Source organism: Podarcis raffonei, chromosome 7 (assembly GCF_027172205.1).
Source record: "Podarcis raffonei isolate rPodRaf1 chromosome 7, rPodRaf1.pri, whole genome shotgun sequence".
NCBI classification, from domain to species: Eukaryota; Metazoa; Chordata; class Lepidosauria; order Squamata; family Lacertidae; genus Podarcis; species Podarcis raffonei.
This window is the reverse complement of record NC_070608.1, coordinates 61,130,593-61,157,332: the sequence shown is the minus strand read 5'-3', so window position 1 is coordinate 61,157,332 and position 26,740 is coordinate 61,130,593. Positions and strand designations below refer to the sequence as shown.

At 45.1% G+C, this 26,740-nt stretch overlaps 1 protein-coding gene and 1 pseudogene across 1 annotated transcript; both read left to right on the top strand.

The window, feature by feature from the left end:
- Positions 1–3,000, top strand: part of LOC128417753 (NXPE family member 3-like) — a 51,356-nt pseudogene extending 48,356 nt beyond the window's left edge.
- A 75-nt stretch (positions 3,001–3,075) lies between these two features.
- LOC128417749 (NXPE family member 3-like) lies at positions 3,076–18,903 on the top strand. The gene is made up of 6 exons (XM_053396837.1): positions 3,076–3,150; positions 13,895–14,006; positions 16,017–16,741; positions 17,467–17,540; positions 17,633–17,845; positions 18,216–18,903. Coding segments are annotated over exons 1-6 (1,662 nt in total). The 5' UTR covers positions 3,076–3,148; the 3' UTR covers positions 18,752–18,903.
- The last annotated feature ends 7,837 nt before the right edge of the window (positions 18,904–26,740 follow it).

Genomic DNA, 26,740 nt, shown 5'->3' with positions numbered 1-26,740 from the left:
TCTTGCAGGCACATAAGCCCAGCTCCCCGTAGAGCAGGCTGTGGGTAGGTGGCAGTCCTGGCTTCACCCCATTGTTCTGACAATCAGAGTCTTTGAAGAAGCTGTACCGGGGAGATTCAGTTATTTTTGCTGCCAGACTTGAAACTCAACCAGTATAATGCCTTTACAGTGGTAACTTGGGTTACAGATGCTTCAGGTTACAGATGCTTCAGGTTACAGACTTCACTAACCCAGAAATAGTACCTCAGGTTAAGAACTTTGGTTCAGGATGAGAACAGAAATTGTGCGGCGGCGGCAACAGCAGTAGCAGCAGGAGGCCCCATTAGCTAAAGTGGTACCTCAGGTTTCAGATTAAGAACAGACCTCCAGAACGAATTAAGTTCTTAACCCGAGGTACCACTGTATATACTGGTAAATCTGTTATACAGGACTCAGCTACATTAGTAAAGAAACAATGATTTGAATGTGTTATAAATTTTTATATGTGATTTTCCATAGCAAAAGACTTTTCTCTTTTGTTATAACAATTTAATTTCTGACTTATTTATAGCGTTCTCCCCCCCTCCGATGTGTAGATCCATCCACAGTCTCATTAAGCTCTGCATACAGCCCAGTTCGTGCCTCCACACCCCCCCCCCCCAGTGTAGGATGGAAGGCAAATAAATCAAATGATAAGGAACTGAAACACCTTCCCTTCAAAGAAGAGCTAAAGCCTTTGAGATATGTTTCAGTTAAGAAAAAGGGCAACTAAAGAGAAAGGGAGTGAGAGGGGAGTGGAAAAGGCAGAGAGAGAGGCAGCCTTTTGAAATAAACGTGCAATATTATTAGTTCATACTTATATCACATTTATATCGGGTCATAAACATGGGAGATTATCAGCATTACTAAGAGCCTGACCCGCTTTCTTTTTTTGTCTTATTCTGACTCTCCAGATGATCTACTGGTTCCTGTCCCTTGACCACTTCAGAGAGAAGCACATACCTCCTTCCCCTGTGGGTGCCAAGTCACTCCCGGATCCCTTTATGGAGTCTCCAGAACTGCAGGCACTGCTCCAGCTGATCCATTGGCCTGCCCCACCTGAGAATGCTGCAGCCTTTGCTTCCTCCACCAGTGCTGAGAAGAGCCACTACCGACTCTTGCAGTCCCAGAGCAACTACACAGTGGGTAACATGCTCCTGGTGTCGCTGGAGGCTCGGGACCAGAGTGGGCAGCCAAATTGCATTCCCCAGAGCTGAAGGCGAGTGTGGCAGGGACAGTGGAGGACCACAAGAATGGCACCTACACACTGACTTTCCCGCTTCTGTGGGCAGGTGCGGCGCAGGTGTCTGTGCGTCTCATCCACTCCAGTGAGACTGTGGCCCTCATTCGGCGCATCCGTGACTCCCATCCCTCCACAGTCACCTTCTGGGGCTACTTTGAGGACCCAGGCCAAGGGAGCAAAGAAGAAGTGACTGAATGCAACGTGCATCCAGTCTCAGGCCCAACCTGCCAGTACGTGGATCCTGGCACTGGGGAGCACTGGTTTTGTGCCAGGCCTCAGCATCACTCCTGCAATGACCTTGTGTACCACTCTGCTGGGATCTACAAAAATGTGCTCACCTCAGCAGAGAAAGTCTTCCTTAGTGGGTGAGTGCTTTGGAGATGGCTGGGAATGGGGAAGGTAAGCTTATGGCGTGGTGATAGCGATACAATGCCAGGATTTCTTATGGGAACCATGGGAGTTTTTCTAGGCCCTTGGAAGAAGAGATGGTGTCAAGTCTACTTATGGTCTCTTGGGGTCTGGAGTGTTATATTTGTTCCTGGAACCACTCTGCTCTCTTCCCTGTGTTACACACCCTACCTTTCCCATCTTCAAGGTTATTTCATACCATCAAAAATTATGTCCTTTCCCAAGAAGGGGCTGCCATTCATTGGAGCAGAAGAACGTAGTGTGTGTGTTTTTATTTCCTATACTTTCCTCTGTGTTTAATTCCTGTACAGAACATAACTGGGTATGTGAAGATAAATACCTTTGTTCAGTTTATTCAGTTGTGCAATATGAGAGGTCTTTGAAACTTAAATTTGGAGGAGCCAGAAGGAAGGCACATTGTGGAGAAATGCCATTCCATCTTTCACAGGGCATGGAGGATAGTTTATTGTAATGCCTAAGGTCTGGAGCAGGCATAGGCAAACTCTGGCCCTCCAGATGTTTGGGACTACAACTCCCATAATCCCTAGCTAACAGGACCAGTGGTCAGGGATGATGGGAATTGTAGTCCCAAACATCTGGAGGGCCGGAGTTTGCCTATGCCTGGCCTGGAGGGTTAAATGAAAGCAAAAATGTCAGCAATAGGAGCATGTGATCAGATAACAAAATGTTAGTAATGTTCATGAGCACATTTCAAAAAAATAATAATTGCAAAAATCACAATTGCAAATCACAAAAACAGCAAAAATAATGCAGCACCAAAATCAAATCTTGGCCCCAACAGAAACCCATAAACACTACCCCCTCCACATCTGTGGTAACATTGTCCTCTGGACTTTGGACATACGCTTTATCCATTAATATGAAAATCAAATTAAATTAAACACAGATTGAGAAATTGCCTGTAGAAGGTGAGCCAGTGTGACCAGTAAGCAACAGAACTCAGCAAAGGATTCCTCAGACATGCTATAGCTACAACACCCCTTGGTCTTTAACAACGTGATGAGCTTCAAAGAAGAAACTCACACTTTAGCAGTGATGCAGCTCAAGTTGCCCTGTTCTTCATTCCTCTCTGTTCACACAGAGCTGCGACAGACCGGATTATTCCAGGGAGTGTGCCCATCATCCAAGTGCTGCCTAGCCACCAGCTGACTGTTGGTGAGTGGAAATAGAGGGTGGGAAGTCAGTTGGCTCTGTGTTTATATTCTTGAGAATGGCATTGTGACCATCCCTTGCCTGTGTTCCTGTAGCCACCTCCCCACCGCTTCCATGCCATCCAGGCCTTGCCCTCACCAACCCTTCAGGTTTCTACTACAAGGATGTGTGGGTTTCCTTGGGATGTTCTAGCCGGACCTTCCCTAATCCTGACTTGGCACTCGGCTGCTTGCGAGGCAAAATAGTCCATATGATTGGAGACTCCACACTACGCCAGTGGTGGGAATTCCTGCTGGCCTTCATTCCATGTAAGTCACTGTCTGGATGTGGAAATGGCATTGTTTTGGGGGACAGGTGTCCTGGTGTGGGGATAGATGTATAAGAAAGATACGGTTGAGTTTCAGAACCAGAATGAAGGAAACAGGTTGGTGTGGGAAGTGGTGAGAATTGTGTTGGCTGGGGTGGTTAGCTTTGGCAGAGAACTAAGAAGGAATGTTTGGGCTAGGAGAACAGTGAGGGAAGCTACTCCCTCACTGTTACACATGTGTAAGGGTATGCAAATCATGGATCAGAGCACATGAGAACCTTTGATGGATGACTGGAGTGTGGAGCTGTCCATTTGGGACTTTGACTCTTGAGTCTCACACACACTCTGTCTTTTCTTTCTCTGTGTAGCAGTCAAGCGCATAAACCTTCATGTGACCTATCAGTCTGGCCCACTGCTGGCCATGGAGCCAGCACAGGGCCTTGTGCTGAGGTGGCGTGCCCAAGGCATTCCGCTGCGCACCGCAAAGTCCAAGATGGCTGACATGCACTACTTGGCCAATGAGCTGGATGCACTTGGTGGGGGCCCGGACATGGTGGTAGTTTTCACGCTCTGGGCCCATTTCACTACCTGCCCCGTGGATGTATATGTGCGGCGGGTGCATGGCATTCGGCAGGCTGTGGCTCAGCTCCTGGCCCGCAGCCCCCAGACCACCGTTGTCATCAAGTCAGCCAACACAGGATATAAGTCTGTCTATGGCAGTGACTGGCTCTCCCTGCAGCTGGACAACATCCTTCGTGCCATGTTTGCTGGCATGAGAGTGGCCATTGTTGATGCCTGGGCCATGACCTCCTGCCACTACCTGCCTGATAACATCCATCCTGGCAAGGTCATTGTACAGAATGAGGTCAACGCCTTCCTCTCCTATGTCTGTCCAGGGAAATGACTCATAATGGAGTAGTCTTTGTACAGCAGAAATAGTGGTAAGAATTGTGTTGGCCGGGGTGGTTGGCTAATGGATGGGCTAGGATGGGAACCTTTGATGGATAACTGGAGTGTAGAGTTGTCCATTTGGGGCTTTGACTCTTGAGTCTCACACACACTCTTTCTTTCTCTTTCTCTGTAAAGCAGTCAAGCACATAGACCTTCATGTGACCTATAAGTCTGGCCCACTGCTGGCCGTGGAGCCAGCACAGGGCCTTGTGCTGAGGTGGCGTTCCCATGGCGTTCCACTGCGCACTGGGAAGTCCAAGATGGCTGACATACACTACTTGGCCAATGAACTGAATGTACTTGGTGGGGGCCCTGATATGGTGGTGGTCTTCACGCTGGGGGTCCATTTCATCACCTTCCCCGTGCATGTATATGTGCGGCGGGTGCACGGCATTCGGCAGGCTGTGGCTCAGCTCCTGGCCCGCAGCCCCCAGACCACCATTGTCATCAAGTCAGCCAACACAGGATACACTGTCTATGGCAGTGACTGGCTCTCCCTGCAGCTGGACAACATCCTTCGTGCCATGTTTGCAGGCATGAGAGTGGCCATTGTTGATGCCTGGGCCATGACCTCCTGCCACTACCTGCCTGAAAATATTCATCCTGGCAAGGTTGTTGTGCAGAATGAGGTCAACTCCTTCCTCTCCTATGTCTGCCCGGGAAAGTGACTCAGAATGGAGCAGACTTGGCACTCTATTTCTGCAGAGCACATGGAAGGAAGGGGATCTCCAGAGAATTTCCAATGAGGGTGGGACACCCTTTTGTCATTCTTCAAATCCTGCAGACCTTTCTGTCTCTCAGAAGATATAGAGGAAGATGATGGCTTTCTTATGGAAGAACTTGCCGATACCTGTTTTGGGTGGGTGGGAATTTTACAGCACGGAATAATAGGATGTGATCATCTGGGGCTTCTTCCTGCAGAAAAAGGGCTGCTGCTTAAGGTGAGATGAAATAGGTCCATCATTCTCTGAGATGAATCTACGGGGCTGGGTGTCCCTGGACAGCAGTGTCCCTCTACTGGACCACATTTGCACTTGAAACCTTCACTGTTGATGGGAAGGAGGCCCAGCCCAAACTGTGTTCTTATGTGAGAAGGCTTGTGTGGCAGCCAGGGGTGGAGGAAGGGTGTGTGGTGGTGGGGGACCATCCTAGGTGTCTTCGCTGTGGGGGGTGACATTTGGCGCACCGCCCGACTGCGACTCCCAAGCCTACCCCAAAACGTTGAGGAAGGGAGGGAGCTGCACCGCTTTGCTGGGGTCATTCCCCCCCTTCCCCCTTCATTTTGACAGCTGGGGGAGGCTTGGGAGTCGCGGTGCACCAAATGTCCACCATCGACGGCTCGCTCCGCAACTGGCTGAAGGGCGCGCATGCTGCTCTGTGCACCTGAGCAGCTATCCCATGCCTGGGAGGGCACCCTCTGTGCCCCTACCCCCTCGGGAGTGCACCCGCCCTGGGCAGCATGGGCATATGCTTCGCTGCTGGGGGCAGCAGCACTGTAATGGACTGGAGAGCCCAACAGCTGCCTCTGCCAGGGAAGCTCAGTTACACATAGGGTTTGGACAGCCTCCCCCTTGCAAGCTGGTTTCCCTAGTGGGAGCAGCACCAGCTCTGTAATGAATCACCACCAGGTAAGCCTGCCAATGCATGAGCACAAGGGTGTGGGGAAACTGCCAGCTTCCCCCTCCTCACACTTGAAACTGCCAGCTTCCCCCCCTCACACTTGCAAACATGCTTAGCTGACTGTGGTGCTGTAATTGTTCAGGGAACTCAGTGGCCACTTGTCTGCCTGGTCCCTTACAATGCTGTCATTGCTGCTAGGCACCTTAGCATGTGCAAGGGGGTGGCTAGAGCAGCTTCTCCAGTGTGTGTGGGGGGGCAGCTGCAGTGAGCACTGAATGGGGGCAGTGACAGGAAGTCAACTCTGGCAAAACAGAGAAATCACACACACCCAAGGGCATACTTAGGGGATGCTTAGGTTGACCCCTGCCAACAGTACAGAATACCTAGGAGCCCACCCTTCTATCTTCACACTTCACAGGCCACTTCTGGTAGGAGGTGAAAATAAGCTTTTTGAGTTTCCGGTCCATGGTCTCTCCTGGCTTTGGATGCACTGATACAGCTCCTTGCCAAGAGTTCAAGAGAACCTAGGTATGCCTCAATTGTGTAATCAGAAGCATGTCCGGTCAAGTTCAGTTGGACTTTCCTCCAGGTTAGAGGGCTATAGGACTGCAGCCTGAAACTGCTCCAGAGATTTGTTCTTCCACCCTCCAATAAGCACTGTGTTTGAACGTAAAAGGAAAGCCCTGGTGGCTACTCACCTGACTTTGTTAGTATTGACTAGGGAACATGAATGTAGGGGAGATTTCAGGTTTGCATCCAGAACATGCAGTAATTGCTCACTACAGGTGAAGTGTGCTAAATTTTGTGTCAGCACTACAGAGTATACGTGTGTACACATACAGGCACGTACAGGCACAGCATTCAAGCACACATACACCAAAGCAAAGTATCTCAGAGTGTGAAATGTAAATCATTTGCCTACAATTTGAAAGTGCCTTCTGTTGAACACAAAAGCATTTGATTATCTAGCTTTTATTTTTTTAATGTGGCCATGATTCTAATGTTGTATTTGTGTATTGAGTGTTTTACATAGAAAATGGAATTGAAATAATAAATATTATTTGTTCATTATTTTGCTTTTGAGCTCATACTTAATTTGTTCACTTTGCCATGGTGGATTGTAACAATACACTTGGAACAAAAACCATTTAGAATGTACATTACGAGAATACAGTACTACTGGAGACTAGTAATAGCTGCCTCCTGACAGGCAGGCTCCCAGCTTTGCAAAAAAGCAGCTTCTGTCTCCAAAAAGTAAGCCATGGTGCAGAGGCAAGAGAGGGAACAGACTGCTGAATTGAAAGAGGTGGCATGTTTTGTGGGGGCAGGGAAGGGGGGTGAGGTGAGCACTCTCTCACCACCACAGTACATTCTCTTCATCCAAAGAAACATTTCAGTCCATCAAAGCAGAACTGGAGAGGGGTGGCCTGAGTCCCAACAGGCTGGGAGGGCTGCATGTGGTCCCTGAGACTGATATTCCCTATCAGTGCTTTATCCCATTGTTTCCCAACCGGGGACCATATGGTCCCCTGCCCACCACCCCAGGATATTCCAAGGAGGGGCCACGGGTGAAAATTGCATAAATGGGGGGGGGGGTCACAGCACAAGACTAGGGACCACAGAAGGAAGTGAGAAGTGAAGAAAACAGAGAAGTGGCTGAGAAGAGAAATCAGAAAAGTGAAGAAAATAGAAAACAGAGAAATGACCAAGCTTCCCAGTGGATGGATTGCCATGCACACTCTGTGGCAATGCCGCTTCCGCTTCTCCCTCCAATTTCCGCACCCCACCGCTGCACGCACCAAGATGTCTGCATCTCGTATGTCACAGCCAAGGTGCGTGGCTGCAGCAGCGTTAGTGTGAGGGGGTGCTGTTTCTTTGTGCAAGCATTACTCCGAAAGGAGGTATGTTGCTGCATGCAAGAGTTACACAGGCTAACGTGGAATCGTGTTAACACAATGGACAGCAACAGAACCGGATACAGTGGTACCTCGGGTTACATACACTTCAGGTTACATACGCTTCGGGTTACAGACTCCGCTAACCCAGAAATGGTGCTTCAGGATGAGAACAGAAATCGTGCGGTGGCACAGCAGCGGCGGGAGGTCCCATTAGCTAAAGTTGTGCTTCAGGTTAAGAACAGTTTCAGGTTAAGAATGGACCTCTGGAACGAATTAAGTACTTAACTGAGGTACCACAGTATTTTAAAAAGCTTGTTTCTGGTCATCAAGCACAAGGGTCACATTGATCAAGAAATACTTAAAGTATAAATTGTTATGTAATTGTATTTTGTATAAATTATAACAGTTATAAATAAAACATGTTCTGTTTACAAACAAAACATTTAAATAGCTAGCTTTCTACTGGTAGGATGGGGGTGGGACACAAGAATGAAACAAAGTCGGAAGGGGGCCATGGAAAAAGGTTGAGAAACACTGCTCTAAACCACCCCCTTTAACAAATGGCAATTCCTGGCCGGGCATTTTGTGGTTCACCTCAGGCAGCAAAGTGTCTTGGGCTGACCCTGTCCCCTTGTTTTGGCATGAAGGGGAGATTTTCAGTCCATATAAGCCATGGGCATAGCCAAGGGGGGCAGCTGCCCCCCCTAAATCACTACAAATCTGAGGTTCTGGCCCTCCTAGCAAAAGCCTGCCCCACCAACAAAAATCCTGGCTACGCCCATGTTATGAGCCCTGTGAGTAGCCTGGCTGCAGCAGATTCACTTAATGTCCCAGATGAGCCTCAGTAGCTGTGCCTCCAAGAGGCTTAGTTCACTGACTTCCTCCCCTGCCCTCCTCTTGTGTGTTTTGCCTCACAGATGTGTTGACTTGAAGTACCTGTCATACAAGAGGAAGGAAGCAAAGACAGATGAGACAGATGCCAAAGGCTTCTTGGGGTCTCAGACCAGCTCCTCTTCTCTGTCTTGGACTAATATTCACAGCAAGGGTGAGTCCAGGAAGTCAGTTATAAATCTGTCTCAATGAATTCATGTGCTCTCTATTGATCCTCTTTGAAAAAAGAAAGAACTGATATTTTATAATTTATTATAAATTTTGAAGGGAAATGTTGGGTTCTTTCAAGAGGGTTCTTTTTTGTGCAGTTACATGCCTGCTGCTAATCACAATATTTTACCTATGCCCAGTCTTCCCTAGGAAGTGTGTGTTAGGGGCAAATGGGGTTTACTATTAGACATGTGCATGTGAATGAGTGAAGGGATGTAAGGGTAATGGTAGGGCTGGGGTGCTTACAGTCATTCCACAATGTGAGCTGAGAGTTTGGGTGCTACAGTTCTGGAGCTTGCCCTTCACTGTCCATTTGCCATAAGCTCCCCTGAGACATATCATGCCTTCTGATGTGTGGACTAGATGTGCAACCGGGGACCCTTCTTGAAAGTCTGAACAGGAGCCAGAGGGGACTCTTCATCCCTGTTGAGTGTCTTGGATCTTAGAAAAGCACCTACATGAATGACAAAGCTACTCAGTATGCTTGGCAGATTCAGATTTTTAGTTTTTTTTCTACATAAAAAAGTGGTTGAGATGAATGGTTTTCTGAGTTCCCTTCCCCTGTAGAAATCCAGCTTTTTCAGCAGCATTACAGCCCTTTCTCAGAGAACAGGTGGGGGAATCTTTTGCTTTTGAAGAGTTAATTCCTGGTTGTTTGAGTGGCTCCCTTTACCAGGAAATAAACATAAATTCACTAAAGGCTTGACTTATAGGGGGCAGAAGGGAACTTGCAATTTTTGTTTAATCCACGTGCTCACCTCTCCCTGGTAGTCCTTCGACTGGGGCTTTTAGGGTCTCCCAAAGGAGGCAGAAATTTCTTCATCCAATTCCTTTGGGGCCAATGTGCTTGCTGCAGAATTCTTGTCTGATTTTGAATCTTGTTGCTTTTTCCCTTCTCTTCCCCCTGCTCCTCACCCCCAATCTCTCTCTTCTTCCTCTCCTCTCATGTCTCTCTAACTTCTTGAAGACATGCAGACCTTGTTGCTAAGGGGGACAAAAATGGGACGCAACCCCCTGCATCCTTAAAACAGTTGTTTTCTTGGGACAAAATTGCCATGGGAAAATGACCTGCAACAGATACACATACTACTTAATGACTTATGCGGATTGTGTGTGTGTGTGTGTGTTTTTGCTAATCTTCCCCGGGACCAGAGAGCTACAAGACTTGCTTCTCTTCTGCCTCCTCGCCCCTGTCTGGACCTGGACCTTCCCTTCCTGCTGGCTCTTGCTAGCTTCTTCTCAGAGGATGCCATTCCTCATGAATTATTATTACTGCCTGTGGCGCTTCTTTGTTTTCAAAGGGTTTGTCCACAATTCTGCTTGTCCCATGCCTCAAAAAGTGGGGGGATACTTTCAGGAACTCCTGAGAGCTGGATGTAAAGGAGAACTTATTTCATAGCTGCCTCAGCATAGTCCCCCTGCAATACCCTTGAAAATTCATGAGTCCAACTCCCCCAAGAGCAGGGTATGGAAGCCTTGGCTTTACCTGTCTGTCTACAATTCTTCAGCCTCATTGCTCTGTCTTTGGCGAGGCTGTGGCTGGGAGCCTCCTTTTCTATTGCCCTGTGGGTTTTGGTCAATTAATCAGCAAAGTGAGGTGTTCTGTAAACCTTCCTTCCCCAAGCTTGCTAAACCCAAATGACTTAGATAAGATGCAATTAAGAACAAAGGGAGGCGTGGTGGGGTGGGGTGGGGTGAGGTGAGGTGAGGTGAGGTAGGCTGCTTAATTCTTTGCTCTCCACTCATTTCCCCCCAGCTCAGATTATCCTCTCCGGGCTGATTTTTTTCTCACAGGCAAAGGTGCATTGGGTGTACGTGTGTTGATGGGCAATGGGTGGCACAAGGCTGGGGGCCCTCTGAAGTCTGGACCCAGCCCTTCCTCACCCAGACCGATTTTGGTTTTAAAAGGTAAAGGTACCCCTGACCGTTAGGTCCAGTCACGGACGACTCTGGGGTTGGGGAGCTCATCTCGCTCTATAGGCCAAGGGAGCCGGCGTTTGTCCATAGACAGCTTCCGGGTCATGTGGCCAGCATGACTAAGCCACTTCTGGCGAACCAGAGCAGCACACGGAAACGCTGTTTAGCTTCCCACTGGAGCGGTACCTATTTATCTACTTGCACTTGACGTGCTTTCGAACTGCTAGGTTGGCAGGAGCAGGGACCGAGCAACTGGAGCTCACCCCATTGTGGGGATTCAAACCGCCAACTTCTGATCAGCAAGCCCTAGGCTCTGTGGTTTAGACCACAGTGCCACCCGTGTCCCTGATTTTGGTTTTAATAGCCCACAAAACCTGGGAGAAAATAATTGTGGAGCTATCTGCACAACCTTCTTGACCAGCAGCCCAGCTCTATTCTTTTTTCCCCTGTGTTACACCTAGTTGATCAGATGATTTTCATTTGACTGCCATTCCACACACATCATGCCCTAAACAAATACCTAAACCATTTGCCACTCTTCAGTAGCTTTTGTTTGAACCTCCCTGAGGCTGCTGGAGTTGCTTGGATGGAAGCCAGAATAATAGGTTGGCATGGGTGTGGGTGTGAGGCCCTGATCCTCCTTAATCTGCAGCTTCAATCTGTCAGTTCTGAACAATTAAATTTTTACTCTAATCATTTTTATTGGGCTTTGCCATTAGCCTTTAGAACACACCACAAAGCCTAACTTATAAAGCCTGGAGGTTATTAAATAAAATTCAGAGTAAAATGTTATTAGACCTGTACAAATAACCTGCTGCACTATTCACAACTTTTATCTGCTGTTGTCTTAGCTGCCAGTGGTATTTTAAAAAGGCCACTCTGTGGGTGGATATAAATCACCATAAACAGAAAGCAAGTAATATCAATTATAGCTATATTTTCCTTCTCAGCCCACCATGCAGTGGGCATTGCATCTCATTGTGAGCAAAAGCATCCACATAGCCAACCCAGCAAATACAGCACCAACAGGTTACAGGGAATCTGCCAGTATCTTCCATCCAGGTTTGCAACCTGCATAAAGAGGGAAGAGGCAAAACAACTCAAAGCAAATCTTGGGACTGGGGTCTCTCCCAGGTGCAGCCATCTGTGTGACCTGCACAACCAACTGAGGCTTTTTTATCTGCCGCAAAACACATACAGTGGTACCTCGGGTTAAGGACTTAATTCATTCTGGAGGTCCATTCTTAACCTGGAACTGTTCTTCACCTGAGGTACCACTTTAGCTAATGGGGCCTCCCGCTGCCACCACACAATTTCTGTTCTCATCCTGAAGCAAAGTTCTTAACCCGAGGTACTATTTCTGGGTTAGCGGAGACTATAACCTGAAGAGTCTGTAACCCGAGGTACCACTGTATGGAGAAGTGCTAGGTCATGAGAGATATAGATCACATCCACACCATGCATTTAAAATACTCTTATACCACTTTAAGAGTCATGGCTTTGGATTTGTAAAAATTAAGCTGTGAGCCCAAGTCTATACCAAAGCTATAAAGCTCATGGACTCCGCCCCTTGAGGTTATCATTGGCTCAGGTGTCATGATTAGCATGTCATCGGCATTTAGTGAGAGCCTATACAGTTGCTTCTTTATTTCTACTCCAATAATATCTGGAGCCTCTCAAATTGCTAAAGTTTCTAACACCAAAATAAAAGTGGACAAAGGGCAGCCTTGTTTTATTCCCAACCAAACACAGATGTTAAATCTAAATTATTGATCCTGATCCTAGCCATAGCTTCTTCTTTTTTTCCCCTTTCCCAAATTTAGGGCAAAATTGCAGCATTTTCAATAGGACCAACAAGTACTGGTAATCCCACTCCAAACAATCAAAGGCCTTCAAAATACTAAGGCCATGATTGTAAGAGGGAATGCCGAATCCCTACAGAATTATATAACACTTAATGATATTAGAATTGGATCTATGATATTTCTGCAGGGAACAAAATCAGTTTGATCTAGGGCAACAAATTTATGGAGGAAGTTTGATTCTATTGACAAATATAAAGGTAAACATTTTGTAATCTTGATTTATGAGGGAGATTGGACAGAATGATTCTACCCTTGAATAGTCTTTAAAAGGTTTTTGATATGGTCCAAATTTTAGTATCAAGTTTTAAGGTAAAGATGCACCATGTTAAAGATAATTAAAAAGCCATACCATATAAGGAAGAAGTTGATAATAGGATCATAAAATTGTAGAGTTGGAAGGGAACATGAGGGACATATAGTCCAAACTTCTGCAATGCAGGAACCTGTTGCCCAATGTGGGACTCAGGAGAAAAGATTTTGGTTCCATCTTTTTTCAAGGTACATTGAACTATAGATTTATTTTTCTTTTTTTCAAAACTCTTCACTAACACTCTAGAGTTCTTACCACCAGTGCTCATCTCTTTCTACCCCTCTTGCAATAAACAGACAACACACTGTTAAGTAAGTTTAAAACAATTCACTTACAAAATGTTCCAAAGGTCCCATTCATACATTTATCTAAGCAGCAGCAAGGAGAACACAGGCAGAATACTCTTGAATAGAAGATACAGAAAGATCACTTCAAACGCATGCTATAAATTTGCAGCTTGCTTTGACATATCCTCCTTGGTCAGTTACAGGGTGCACAAAAAGAGAGGGAACAGGAATAAAAAGCTTCACTTCCTTCCTCATCAGAGAAGAGGGGACGTGACCTACCTGAGTCTAGGAATCTAGCTCTATTGTCTTAACCCCTTCATGCACCAACTAGCACTCATGCATAGTTATGTTTGGCTGCAATTTCCCACAGCCTGAGCCGTGATAGAGAGGCTGGGAGGGCTGCATTTGGTTCCTGAGGCTACTCCCTAACCATCCTCTAACCCAGCCCTCTTAACAAACCACAATTCTTGCCCCCGGGGGGGTGGGGGCCGCAGCACATTTTCTTGTTCACTTCAGGTAGCAAAGTCTCTTGAGCTGACCCCATCTCCCGTTCTTAGTGAATTTTTTGGCAGGAAGGAGATGTTCTGAGTCCTTACGAGCCCTTTGAGTAACCTTGCTGCAACAGATTCACTTCATGGGCCTGCAGAGCCTCAATAGATGTGCCTCAAGGAGACATAATCCACTGACTTCCTCTGCTGCCCTGCTGTTGTGTACTTTGCCTCATAGGTGTGCTTACTTTCTAGGTGAAAGTCCAATTTTGCTAATACCATATATCTTTTGTTATCTTGATCAACAGGGAAAATCATACAGGAAGGAGAAAGGAAAGGCAGGTGGGACAGATGGTGATGGCTCCTTGTGGTCTCAGACCAGCTCCACTTCTCTGTCTTGGACTAATATTCACAGCGGGGGTGAGTTCACGGGGTCATTTATAAATCTACCTCTGTGAGTAAAGTGTTCTCCAAAGATTCTCTTTTTTAAAAAAGAAAGAAAGAAATCGAACATGAGAGTTTAGAATTCTAGATAATAAATTTTGAGAGGAAATGTTTTTCAGGAGGGTTATTTTTGTGCAGCTCCATGCTTGTGACCAATCATAGTATTTTTCCTGTGCCCATTCTCCCCTATGAAGTGTGTGTGTGTTTAGGAGAAATGGAATTTATTATTAGATGTGTGTGTAAGTGAGTGAAGGGCATGCAGGTGAAGAGTAATGGTAGGGCTGAGATGTTTGCAGTGCTCCGACAGGGTGAGCCAATAGTTGGGCGCTACAGTTGTGGGGCCTGCCCCTCACTGTCCATTAGCCATTTCTTGCCTTCTGGTGTGGGTCATATGTGCAATTGGGGTCCCTTCTTGAAAGTCTCAACAAGAGCCGGGAACATAGAACCAGAGTTGGGAGGGACAACAAGGATAATGCAACCCCAACCCCTGCAGTGCAGGAATCTTGCATCCAATCTGGGGCTCAGACACACAGCCCTGACCTTAAGAGACTCATGCTTTATCAACTGGGCTATCACATGAGGGACTCTCCATTCCTGTTCACTGCTTTGGAACTTTGAAAAACACCCTGTATGACTTGTAGATAACTTATCATCATCATCATTAAAATTTGTATACCGTCCCTCATCCATTGATCTCAGGGCAGTTCACAAAACAAAATTACAATATAAAAACCACAAACAAACTCATAAAGTTTTTCCAAAAGAAAGCAGGAATCCCATCCAGCCCCACAACCACAACCTCTCCAGGGACTGTCTATTACACATTCATGCTGGTGGCTGTGGCAAGTGTTTTGCTGGCAAAATGTCACCGCACAGAAGGGTGCCCTGTTTTGAAATATGAAGTGGATCTTTTCCCAATACTAAAACTATTCTATTGCTTTGATATTTTGTCGTCGTCGTCCCCATTTCATACTTTCATTAGTAACTAGGAGTGGAGGCCTATGATATTACTATGATATTGTAATTAATTAATACAGTATTAGGCACGCTTGGCAGATTCAGACTTCTTAGTTTTCTTTACTACATAGAACAGAAACGTTCTAAATTAGAAGACTCTCCAAGGCATTAGATTTCCACCCCCACCCTTGCCTGTGAAAGTGAAACACTTTCTGATGCAAATTACCCAAATTGGCATACAGTAGGGGGACTTCCCAGTTCAAAAATTTATGGAGGAAATTCCTGCAACACTGTTCCTGGCTTCAGATCCTGCCTGAGACAGGGGTGCCCTCTCGATTGTGGGTGTGCATGTGACGCAACTCTTCTTCCTCTTCCTATCTGCAGCCAGTGAGGTGCCCTTTTCCATGGGGAGGGGCTAGTGCCTCTGTGTCTGAGCCCCACCTTCTGGAAAAGGGTGTCTTGCTCGCTGGCTGCAGAGGGTGGAGCTGAACTGCTTCTCTCTCGGAGGCTGCAGCACTGTCACCTGCTGGCTTTTTTCACTGACTTTGTGGGCGCCCAGTCCTATGGTCTGAGGTGTGTGGGGTCATTTCTTTGGGCAAGTGGCTGGACTGGGTGGTCTTCTGAAGTCCCTTCCCTTATAGAAATTGAGCTTTCCCAGCAGCATTACCACCATGCTCCTAACCTGCTGAAGAGTTGTAGACTTATTGCTAAAGCCCCCAATATTCTTTTGTGGGTATGCTTTAAATATATGGCGTAGACAGGGTGCCGGGCAGAATAAAATATTGGGATGGGGGCCAAGTATGCCCCACCCAAAATAATTGATCACAAGATGTGTCACATACACAATTTGAATGGTAATGTCCATCAACATTGTGGGGTTCTGGCCCTCTCAAATATTTTATTGGGGGGGCTGAAGGGACCTCGGCTCTGTGGAACTGGCTCCCACAGGCGCAAATGTGGCCATAGTCCTTGTATTTCCCCCCACAAAGCCTCACCCCATTTCTTTTTTGTGTTATTCTGACTCCCCAGATGATCTACCGATTCCTATCCTTTGATCACTTCAGAGACAAACTTGTGCCTCCATCCCCTGTGGGTGCCAAGCCAGGCCCAACTCCTTTAACAGAGTCTCCAGAACTGCAGGCACTGCTCCAGCTGCTCCATTGGCCAGCTCCAGCTGAGGATGCTGTAGCCTTTGCTTCCTCCACCAGTGCTGAGAAGAGCCACTACCGACTCTTGCAGTCCCAGAGCAAGTACACAGTGGGTAACATGCTCCTGGTGTCACTGGAGGCCCGGGACCAGAGCGGGCAGCCAAAGCACTACGGCGGAGACTTCTTGAGGGCCAAACTGCATTCCCCAGAGCTGAAGGCGAGTGTGGCAGGGACAGTGGAGGACCACAAGAATGGCACCTACACACTGACTTTCCCGCTTCTGTGGGCAGGTGCGGCGCAGGTGTCTGTGCGTCTCATCCACTCCAGTGAGACTGTGGCCCTCATTCGGCGCATCCGTGACTCCCATCCCTCCACAGTCGCCTTCTGGGGCTACTTTGAGGACCCAGGCCAAGGGAGCAAAGAAGAAGTGACTGAATGCAACGTGCATCCAGTCTCAGGCCCAACCTGCCAGTACGTGGATCCTGGCACTGGGGAGCACTGGTTTTGTGCCAGGCCCCAGCATCACTCCTGCAATGACCTTGTGTACCACTCTGCTGGGATCTACAAAAATGTGCTCACCTCAGCAGAGAAAGTCTTCCTTAGTGGGTGAGTGCTTTGGAGATGGCTGGGAATGGGGAAGGTAAGCTTATGGCATGGTGATAGTGATGCATTTCCAGGATTTCTAATGGGAACCATGGGATATTTTCTAGGGCCTTCCTGGAAGTACATATTCTAGAAGTAGCTTTCACACCATGTAGGGAACCTTTGGCATTCCAGCTGTTGCTAAACTACAATTCCCAGGAAGACATACATCACTATCATTCACATGCTGGCACTCCTTAGTGCAAAATGTAACCAAATGTAAGTGATGTTCATGAAACCATTTCATTGAATAATATTCCATGACATTAAACAACCCTCTTCTAATGCATAATAGGGTCAAACAGCAGAATACAAAGTAATTACAAAAAGAGCAAAAATAATGCAGCACCAAAATCAAATTTTGGCCCCAACAGAAGTCCTTAAACACCACCATAATCCACATCACATTTGTGGAAATTATTGTCTGGGGACTGGGCCTCAATCCAGCACATTGAGAAAAGCAATAGCACCAGAACTGAATTAAATCAAATTAAACACAGATTGAGAGATTGCCTGTAGAAGGTGTGCCAATGTGACCAGTAAGCAACACAACCCACTGTAAGATTGCTCAGATGTGCTATAACACCTCCTGGTCTCCCTCGAAGTGATGAGCTTCAAAGAAGAAACTCACACTTTAGCAGTGATGCAGCTCAAGTTGCCCTGTTCTTCATTCCTCTCTGTTCACACAGAGCTGCGACAGACCGGATTATTCCAGGGAGTGTGCCCATCATCCAAGTGCTGCCTAGCCACCAGCTGACTGTTGGTGAGTGGAAATAGAGGGTGGGAAGTCAGTTGGCTCTGTGTTTATATTCTTGAGAATGGCATTGTGACCATCCCTTACCTGTGTTCCTGTAGCCACCTCCCCACCACTCCCATGCCATCCAGGCCTTGCCCTCACCAACCCTTCAGGTTTCTACTACAAGGATGTGTGGGTTTCCTTGGGATGTTCTAGCCGGACCTTCCCTACTTCTGACTTGGCACTTGGCTGCTTGCGAGGCAAGATAGTCCATATGATTGGAGACTCCACATTACGCCAGTGGTGGGAATTCCTGCTGGCCTTCATTCCATGTAAGTCACTGTCTGGATGTGGAAAGGGCATTGTTTTGGGGGACAGGTGTCCTGGTGTGGGGATAGATGTATAAGAAAGGTACGGTTGAGCTTCAGAACCAGAATGAAGGAAACAGAGGTTGGTGTGGGAAGTGGTGAGAATTGTGTTGGCTGGGGTGGTTGGCTTTGGCAGAGAACTAAGAAGGAATGTTTGGGCTAGGAGAACAGTGAGGGAAGCTACTCCCTCACTGTTGCACATGTGTAAGGGTATGCAAATCATGGATCAGAGCACATGAGAACCTTTGAAGGATGACTGGAGTGTGGAGCTATCCATTTGGGACTCTAACTCTTGAGTCTCTCACACACTCTGTCTTTCTCTTTCACTGTGTAGCAGTCAAGCAGATAGACCTTCACGTGACCTATCAGTCTGGCCCACTGCTGGCTGTGGAGCCAGCACAGGGCCTTGTGCTGAGGTGGCGTGCCCACGGCATTCCGCTGCGCACCGCGAAGTCCAAGATGGCTGACATGCACTACTTGGCCAATGAGCTGGATGCACTTGGTGGGGGCCCGGACATGGTGGTAGTTTTCACGCTCTGGGCCCATTTCACCACCTTCCCAGTGGATGTATATGTGCAGCGGGTGCACGGCATTCGGCAGGCTGTGGCTCAGCTCCTGGCCCGCAGCCCCCAGACCACCGTTGTCATCAAGTCAGCCAACACAGGATACAAGTCTGTCTATGGCAGTGACTGGCTCTCCCTGCAGCTGGACAACATCCTTCGTGCCATGTTTGCTGGCATGAGAGTGGCCATTGTTGATGCCTGGGCCATGACCTCCTGCCACTACCTGCCTGATAACATCCATCCTGGCAAGGTAATTGTCCAGAATGAGGTCAACGCCTTCCTCTCCTATGTCTGTCCAGGGAAGTGACTCAGAATGGAGCAGTCTTGGTACAGCAGAAATAGAGCACATGGAAAATTCCACAATGATGAGGGATCTTCAGAGAGCACCTTGACATGTTCAGGGGGGAGGTTGGTGGCTAGAGCAACTTCTCAGCAACCAAGTTGCAGTGGGTGTTAGATGGGGACATGCAAGGTAATAATATAATAATAATAATAATAATAATAGGCGGCTCCCAATCAAGTATTAAAACAATACAATGTTAAATATTAAAAACTTCCCTGAACAGGGCTGCCTTCAGATGTCTTTTAAAGATAGGATAGCTACTTATTTCCTTCACATCTGAAGGGAGGGTGTTCCACAGGGTGGGCGCCACTACCGAGAAGGCCCTCTGTCTGGTTCCCTGTAACCTTACTTCTCGCAATGAGGGAACTGCCAGAAGGCCCTCGGCGCTGGATCTGTGTCCAGGCTGAACGATGGGGGTGGAGACTCTCCTTCAGGTATACAGGACCGAGGCCGTTTAGGGCTTTAAAGGTCAGCACCAACACTTGGAGGTGTAAAGAGGGGAGAGGATCATTTATGCATACTGTATGTGGTGGGAATGTGGAAAAATTAGGAAGTTTTGGGATGTTATATATAACAAAACTAAAAAAGATGTTAATCCCATTCACAAAACGACCAAAACTCTTCTTATTAGGGATAATGTCAACTGAAATAAAAAAAGAAGTAAGACCTCTCTTTATGTATGCAACATCCGCAGCCAGAATTTTAATTGCAATGTATTGGAAAAATGAAACTATACCTACAAAATCAGAATGGCAAGTTAAATTATTAGAATATCTGCAAATGGCAAAAATGACAGGGAGGGTAAGAGGGTATTCAATGCAAAGAGTAAATCAAGAATTGATTATATTCAAGGAATATCTGAAAAATTACTGTGATAGCAAAAACCTCCTGGCAGATCTTGAATGAGTCTTGCAATGTACAGATAATATACATAAATTTAATGTTTCTATTTATTTTTTCTTTTCTTTTTATTTTTGATTTCTTTATCAAAATGTTTTATGAAAATAATATAATAATATGGCACTGTGTAAAATATAACAAGTGTAATTTAGCTTTTTGAGAACTTTCGGAAGTCTAGGTCTTTTTAAAATTTCTTGTATTCTTTTTAATTTCTTTGTTATATGAGATGCGATATAAATTGTAATATAGTATATTGTATAATTTGTGAAATATGTTTAATAAAGATATATATATATATATATACACACACACACACACACACACACACATATATATGAATTTGGATATCAGAAAAAGATATTAATATGTTCAAAGACAATTACACAGTATGGAAAGAGATTAAAAGGAATTTGGAAATCTGGGACAGACTAAAATTATCATTCTGGGGAAGGATTTCCATAATAAAAATGAGTATGTTGCCAGAAAGACATTTTATGGTTTATTTGGCAGGGGGAAAGGCATAGAATTAATTTCAAGATATTAACTGATATAAAAGAAAGAGGCGGTTTCACGCTGCCAAATTTGGAATTGTATTACGAAGCTGCATGCCTTTCTTGGATCAAAGAATGGATAATTTTGAAAAATACAAATCTGCTAGATTTAGAAGGTTTCAACAATGGATTCGGGTGACATGCATACCTAAACTATGGTAAGGTGAGAGTTCACAAAGAGTTCATGAATCATGTGGCAAGAAGATCATTATATTTGGTATGGGCAAAATATAAGGACATTTTGGCACAAAAAATACGCTGGTGGTTGTCGCCATTGGAGGCTATGACAACTAAAAAAGATAAATATGGAGCATGACTGGGGAACCTATAAAGATTTACTGATTGAAGAAGGTAACCAATTAAAACTTAATATCTTTGAAGAAATTAGAGGCAGATTGACAGGCTGATTACAGTACCACCAATTACATGAGGCTTTTAGCCAAGATAAAAAAGAAAGGCTTTGCAACAGAGTTTTTGAGATTTGAAAAGGAGGTGATCTATAATGAGGAGAAAATGCTTTCTAAAATGTACAAAATTTTGTTAGAATGGTTGGTAAAGGAAGAGGAGGTTAAGTCAGTCATGGTAAAATGGGCTATGGATATAGGCCACAACATCCAACTTTCAGCATGGGAAAAACTGTGGAAGGAAGATCTCAAATTCACGGCATGCTATACCCTCAAAGAAAATTATATGAAGATCTTTTACTGCTGGTATTTAATACCTAAGAAATTGGTGATGATGTATAGAAAAAAATCAAATCTGTGTTGGAAATGTAACAAAGCAGCAGGAACAATGTATCATGCATGCTGGAGATGTAAAAAAATAGGAGAATTCTGGGATACAATCTACAATGAGTTTAAAAAGATGTTTAAATTATCATTTTCCAAAAAGCCAGAAGCTTTCCTTTCAGAAATCATTGGGGGGGGAGAGATCCCCAAAGATATGAAGAAGTTATTTATGTACACCACCACAGCAGCGAGAGTATTGACAGCACAAAACTGGAAAGGAGACCAAATTTCAACAAAAAGGGACTGGCAAGTGAAGCTGATGGAATATGCGGAGATGGATAAGCTGACAGGGCAGTTAAGAGACCAAGAGTAGCAAAAAATTAGCAATAATTGGAGTAATTTTAAAAAAAATATCTGAAAGACTACTGCGGCAATTTTGACTGGGCTAGAATGGCTCGTAAAAACAACTAATAGAAACGGTGGAAATGATGGTTAATAGAAGATAAATTTGGAAAGGCATAGAACATAGAATTCTAAGGACCCAAGTAAAAGGTGGAAAGAAGTTCGGTGCAAACAAAGTAAAAACACAATAAGTAGAAAAGTAACACAATTTTTATTTTCCTTTTTGTTTATGCATACATGTTCAATGGTGGAATGTCGAGGGATTTCAATTATTTATTGTGAATGTTGACGTGTATGAAAAGAATGGTTGTAAATTAACTGAAAAACCAATAAAGATGTTTTAGAGAGTGAGTGAGAGAGAAAACCCTAATGCCAGGATAACAAGAAGGGGCTCCAACTTTAGATCTTATTGCAAGGCAGGTTGGTATAGTCAGCTTCAGAAGATCCTTATTGAATTCTCAACACTGCTCAATGCCCTTACATGACCCCATTGCCCACCTGCAGTTTAAGCCAGTGATCGTGCTCTTTTGGGACAGACTATACTGCTGTCTTGCTTTTGCTTCAGGCTCTAGCCTTCAAGCTCTTCATCCAGTCTCACTCTGTTTTCTGTGCTCTTGTCTTCCTCTTCTTCATCTCTCCCAGCACTAGTAGAATAGATCTATTTATGCTCCAGCCAGCCTTTCAACCAATTAGATCTGAGTGATGTAGAATTCCTCCTCAGACCACTTCTCCCATCCGATGAGTGACCAAGAATTTCCACCCAGTGAGCCAATCAGAAGTCTAATTTTACAATCCCCCCTGTCAGTATTTAAAAGAACCCAGGTTTGCTCAGACCAAACTTATGTAACTGAATAACAGCCAACTGCTAGCCGCCAATAGACAGGTCATAAGAAGTTAACCTAATCCTAAAATGGAAAGCTGTCTGTGGACAAACGGTGGCTCCCTCAGCAACACCTTAGTCGCCTTTGGCTGGACTTAACTGTCCAGGGGTCCTTTCCCTTACCTTTTACCTAATCCTGAAATGAAATGAAAGCAAAGGGACTAGGCATTTAGAACTTGTTTTAGTGTTATAAAGCGGTTCCCCCTCCCTCATTAAACAACCGAAAACATTTCTGGGAACCTCAGATTATGTTCTGGTAGGTTTGTGTTTATTCTTCCCTACACTCTGTGCTCAGCATCAATTTCCTGATTCCAAGCCTAGATCTAAAACTAACATATACACATTTTAAACATTGAGTCATGTTCTTTAGAGGTCAGAAGTGTGCTTGAGAAATTGCTTAACAGCACAGAATAATCTATTGGCCATTGTTACAATTTCTTTGAAGGCAGGTTAAGGAGAAAATAAAAGTGATGTGAGATGAATATATGAACATCTAGCTAGATGGCAGATAGTTTAATGGAAACTGAAGGCCTTTCTTGGTTGTGACAACCTACTCTTCAGAGTGTTACCTTATTCTAATGACATTCATTGGTTTTGGCACAAGATGGATCTCGGTGGCTGCCTGTTAGTATACAATTAGGACCATCTAAACCTGAGGAGCCCAATGCAATTTAAATTACTTCCATGGGAATAGGTATTTCAGTCATTAATCAGTTGCACTTGACTAACAGTGTACTCTAATACATCTTTATTTAGCTGTAAGTCCGACTGTTTTGCAGAGAAGACTGTGTAAACGTGCATCTGACTGTACTGTGAAGATTACCTTCTATTAAAGGGATGGGCTGCAAGCTAGGCAGTGCTTGGTTTCTACTGCAAGGTGTGCCAGGGCTCCAGCTTTCTTGGCAATCACACCTATTGCAAAGGAAAATCAGGGACATGTCAAGCCCAGCCCTTTGCAGCAGACTTTGAGGGAAGGGCTGCGGGGGGTGGGGAGGAAGGGAAGTTCCAGTGCACAAGCAGAAGTCTATTTCAACAGCAGTGTTGGATATCGCCCTATAATTTTAATAGAAATATGAAAGATCTCACCACAGTGAGGAAGACTGTGAGCAGGTGATCTGTCAGCTCAGTCTGCAGTTGACAAGCAATTTCTGGGGTTCCGCTCTTCCTTGTTATGCTTCTTCGTATTGCACTTAGACCAGAAAGCCTTCAGAGGACTTCTTCAAGTACAGGTCTGTCCTCTAGATGGCAGACTAAGCCAGACACACAGGTCACCTGATAATAGTCTTCTTACCTGCTGTGGGGTGATGTATTTCTAATTTATAGCATTTCCCCCCTCTAAATAGGCATCAATGCATACAAATCAGCATATGCAAATTGGTGTCCTCTATTTTGGTAATGTGTTGGGGACGCGGGTGGCGCTGTGGGTAAAAGCCTCAGCGCCTAGGGCTTGCCGATCGGAAGGTCGGCGGTTCGAATCCCCGCGGCGGGGTGCGCTCCCGTTGCTCGGTCCCAGCGCCTGTCAACCTAGCAGTTCGAAAGCACCTCCGGGTGCAAGTAGATAAATAGGGACCGCTTTCTAGCGGGAAGGTAAACGGCGTTTCCGTGTGCGGCTCTGGCTCGCCAGAGCAGCGATGTCACGCTGGCCACGTGACCCGGAAGTGTCTCCGGACAGCGCTGGCCCCTGGCCTCTTAAGTGAGATGGGCGCACAACCCCAGAGTCTGTCAAGACTGGCCCGTACGGGCAGGGGTACCTTTACCTTTACCTATTTTGGTAATGTATTCCCTCTTGGGATTTTTTTTAAGAGACAATGGGGTGGGGTTTTTTGGGTTTTTTGCTTAACAAATTTTCCATATAAAGGATAAATTAGATAAATAGGTAGACCCTGGAAATATGGGCTGGCATGGTGTATGGATGCTAGTAAAAGCTTGCATGCATGAACAAGCTTGATGACAGCTATGCCATGTGGGTTCTGCAAACAGCAGCAACAAACAAACAAACAAACAAACAAACAACCCTGCCTGTGTCAAAAGCACCAATCCTACAATAAACCCCCGTCTGGAAGCATGTTTAGTTTCCAATCTGCATAGAATTTTTGGTATGGAGCATCAGTCAGTCATGTGAGTGGCACAAAGCTTGCACAAACCTTATGCAGAGGTTATATGGTGTTTGCTTTTCATTGAGCATTCACCCTACTTTGCTTGCATGGAAGTTATATGTCTTGCTGTTAATCAGTCATTTATTTCACATTTTTTGGAACATTTCTCCATCACTTTCCTGACAGCAAAAAGTCTTTGAAGAAAGCTAGCAAATGGGCATGTGGCACGGAAGATGTTTGCAGAAAATGTTGGTGATGATACATGAAGCACTAAAGTTACGGTAGCTAGGGGCAATAAGAAAGGTCCAATTTTTTAGCTGATGTCCTAGATAACAGATGAAAGAAGAATGCTATCAGAGACATGAAGAAGCTGATTCTATTTGTGTGTGTGTGTGTGTGTGTGTGTGTGTGTGTGTGTGAGAGAGAGAGAGAGAGAGAGAGAGAGAAAGAATATTATTTTATTAATTTTCCAAAAAAACAAAAATTGAAAACAACAATACATATTCAAACATAGAAAGATATAGAGTTGACTTCCCCCTGTTCCCTTCCCTGGTTGCCTTGTTTATCATCATACCGCATCTCCATTTTAAATTATAAAATCATTATATTTTTTAAATCGTATTTAAATCGTGCTAATGTATTAACCTGTATACATTGCTTCTGTATATATGCAATAAAGTCCTTCCAATCTTCTTTAAATGCATCATCATCTCTTCCTTTTAATTTCAAAGTCAATTTTGCCATTTCAGCATATTCCATTAATTTCTCTTGCCAGTCTTCTTTAAATGGGACACCTTTGAAGAAGTTGATTCTAAACTTTTCCTAAAACCACCACTATATTCTAATGAAACAAACTAATCATAATTAAGGGTATCAAATTAGGGGTATTGCAATAATGCCCAGCATGCTAGCAAACAAATGAAGGCTGTTCAGCCTGCGAATTAAGTCACGTTTCCAAACAGAGATAGACTAGAAATATTGGCAATTGTTACCAGAAAAGGTTAAGTCAATGTTTGTTTGTTGTTGAAATTCTGTCCCCAGGGAACACAGTTTAGACATTTCCATGCTGGAAGTAAACACAAAAAAGGTCAAAGCAATTAACAGATAAAAAAAGATTTCTAGGCCAAACTAATGGTGATTGTAAGAGATCCATTTTGGATCTCCCACTTAAAAAGAAAGAAAGAGAAAGAAAAAAGACTAAATGTAACAGCTTTGGACCAGAGAGAGGCAGTTCTTGGGGAGAGGGGGTTGGCTTCTTTCCCTATGCCATCTTCATAATTCATATTGCTATTACCAGGGATGTGACCAGGATTTCCTGAGCCTGGTACACTGTGTCTGGATTGGGCTCCCTGCAGTATATTGACAAGAACTGCTGCTTATGTATATATATTAACTTAATCTAGCCTACCTCACAGGGCTGTTGCAAATATGAAAGGGGGAGGGGTGGAAAATGAACACAACTTTGAATTCCTGTGTGGAAAAGCAAGATGCAAATACCAACTCCCTTCTTACTGTACTCAAACCTTTTTTTTAAACTGCTACTTCCCCAACCTAGTGTCCCCCTATGCTCGCTCTACTCAGACCTCTGCCTTAGTTTAAAATGGCTACTTTCCCCCTCTCAGTTTCTCTCTAACCCTGATTTAGTCTAACTTCTGCTGTTATTTGAAACTGCCATTATAACCTGTGACCCTCCATCTTCTGCCTTCTCTTTTCCTCCCCTCCCCTCCCCTGACTTCATGCAAATCCAGGATTGTGATGCAGAACAACAAATTCTGCATTGGTGGCTATGCAATGACAGCCTTACATTTTTTTAATATAGGAAGACACACACACACACACACACACACACACACACTACATACTAGTATAGTATATACCTCCAGTTTGAGAAATAGAGACATTCTAAACCAAACTGCAAGTCTTAGTGTGACCTTCCACCCTCTCATATAATTCTGATCCAAGGAGAATTCCTAAGCCTTTAATAACTGACTAGAAGGAGACCATCACAATTAGTGGAAAAGTCATGCCTGCAATATTTGCATCACTGCAGATACCTTCTTCTTTGGTGATCACTCATAGCTGAGTAAGATTGTCTTCCATGAATGTGGTCTTAATGGTGTGTCTGTGACTGTGGAGGCCAATTCTGGATCCACATGTCCTTCCACAGTGGGGACATAGGTTTCCGGGCAGGAATTGATCATGGTGAGGATTTGCCATAGGTGCCTTCTTCTTAGCTCGTTTCTCCCTTTCATCCTCAGTTTGTACTTCTTCAAAGTCCATGACGCCTTTGGTAGAGGCTATTCTCCAACTGGAGAGTTTCCAGGCATGGTCTAGTCACACCATCTTTCATACGTCAACCAATGGGATCTATTCATCAATGGAAGGCAAAATATAAA

Excerpts from the sequence above, each read along its gene's own strand:
- LOC128417749 (XM_053396837.1), top strand. Across the intron at positions 17,541-17,632 it reads TAGCCACCAGCTGACTGTTG|CCACCTCCCCACCACTCCCA; the intron begins GTGAGTGGAAAT and ends GTGTTCCTGTAG. Across the intron at positions 17,846-18,215 it reads CCTGCTGGCCTTCATTCCAT|CAGTCAAGCAGATAGACCTT; the intron begins GTAAGTCACTGT and ends TTCACTGTGTAG.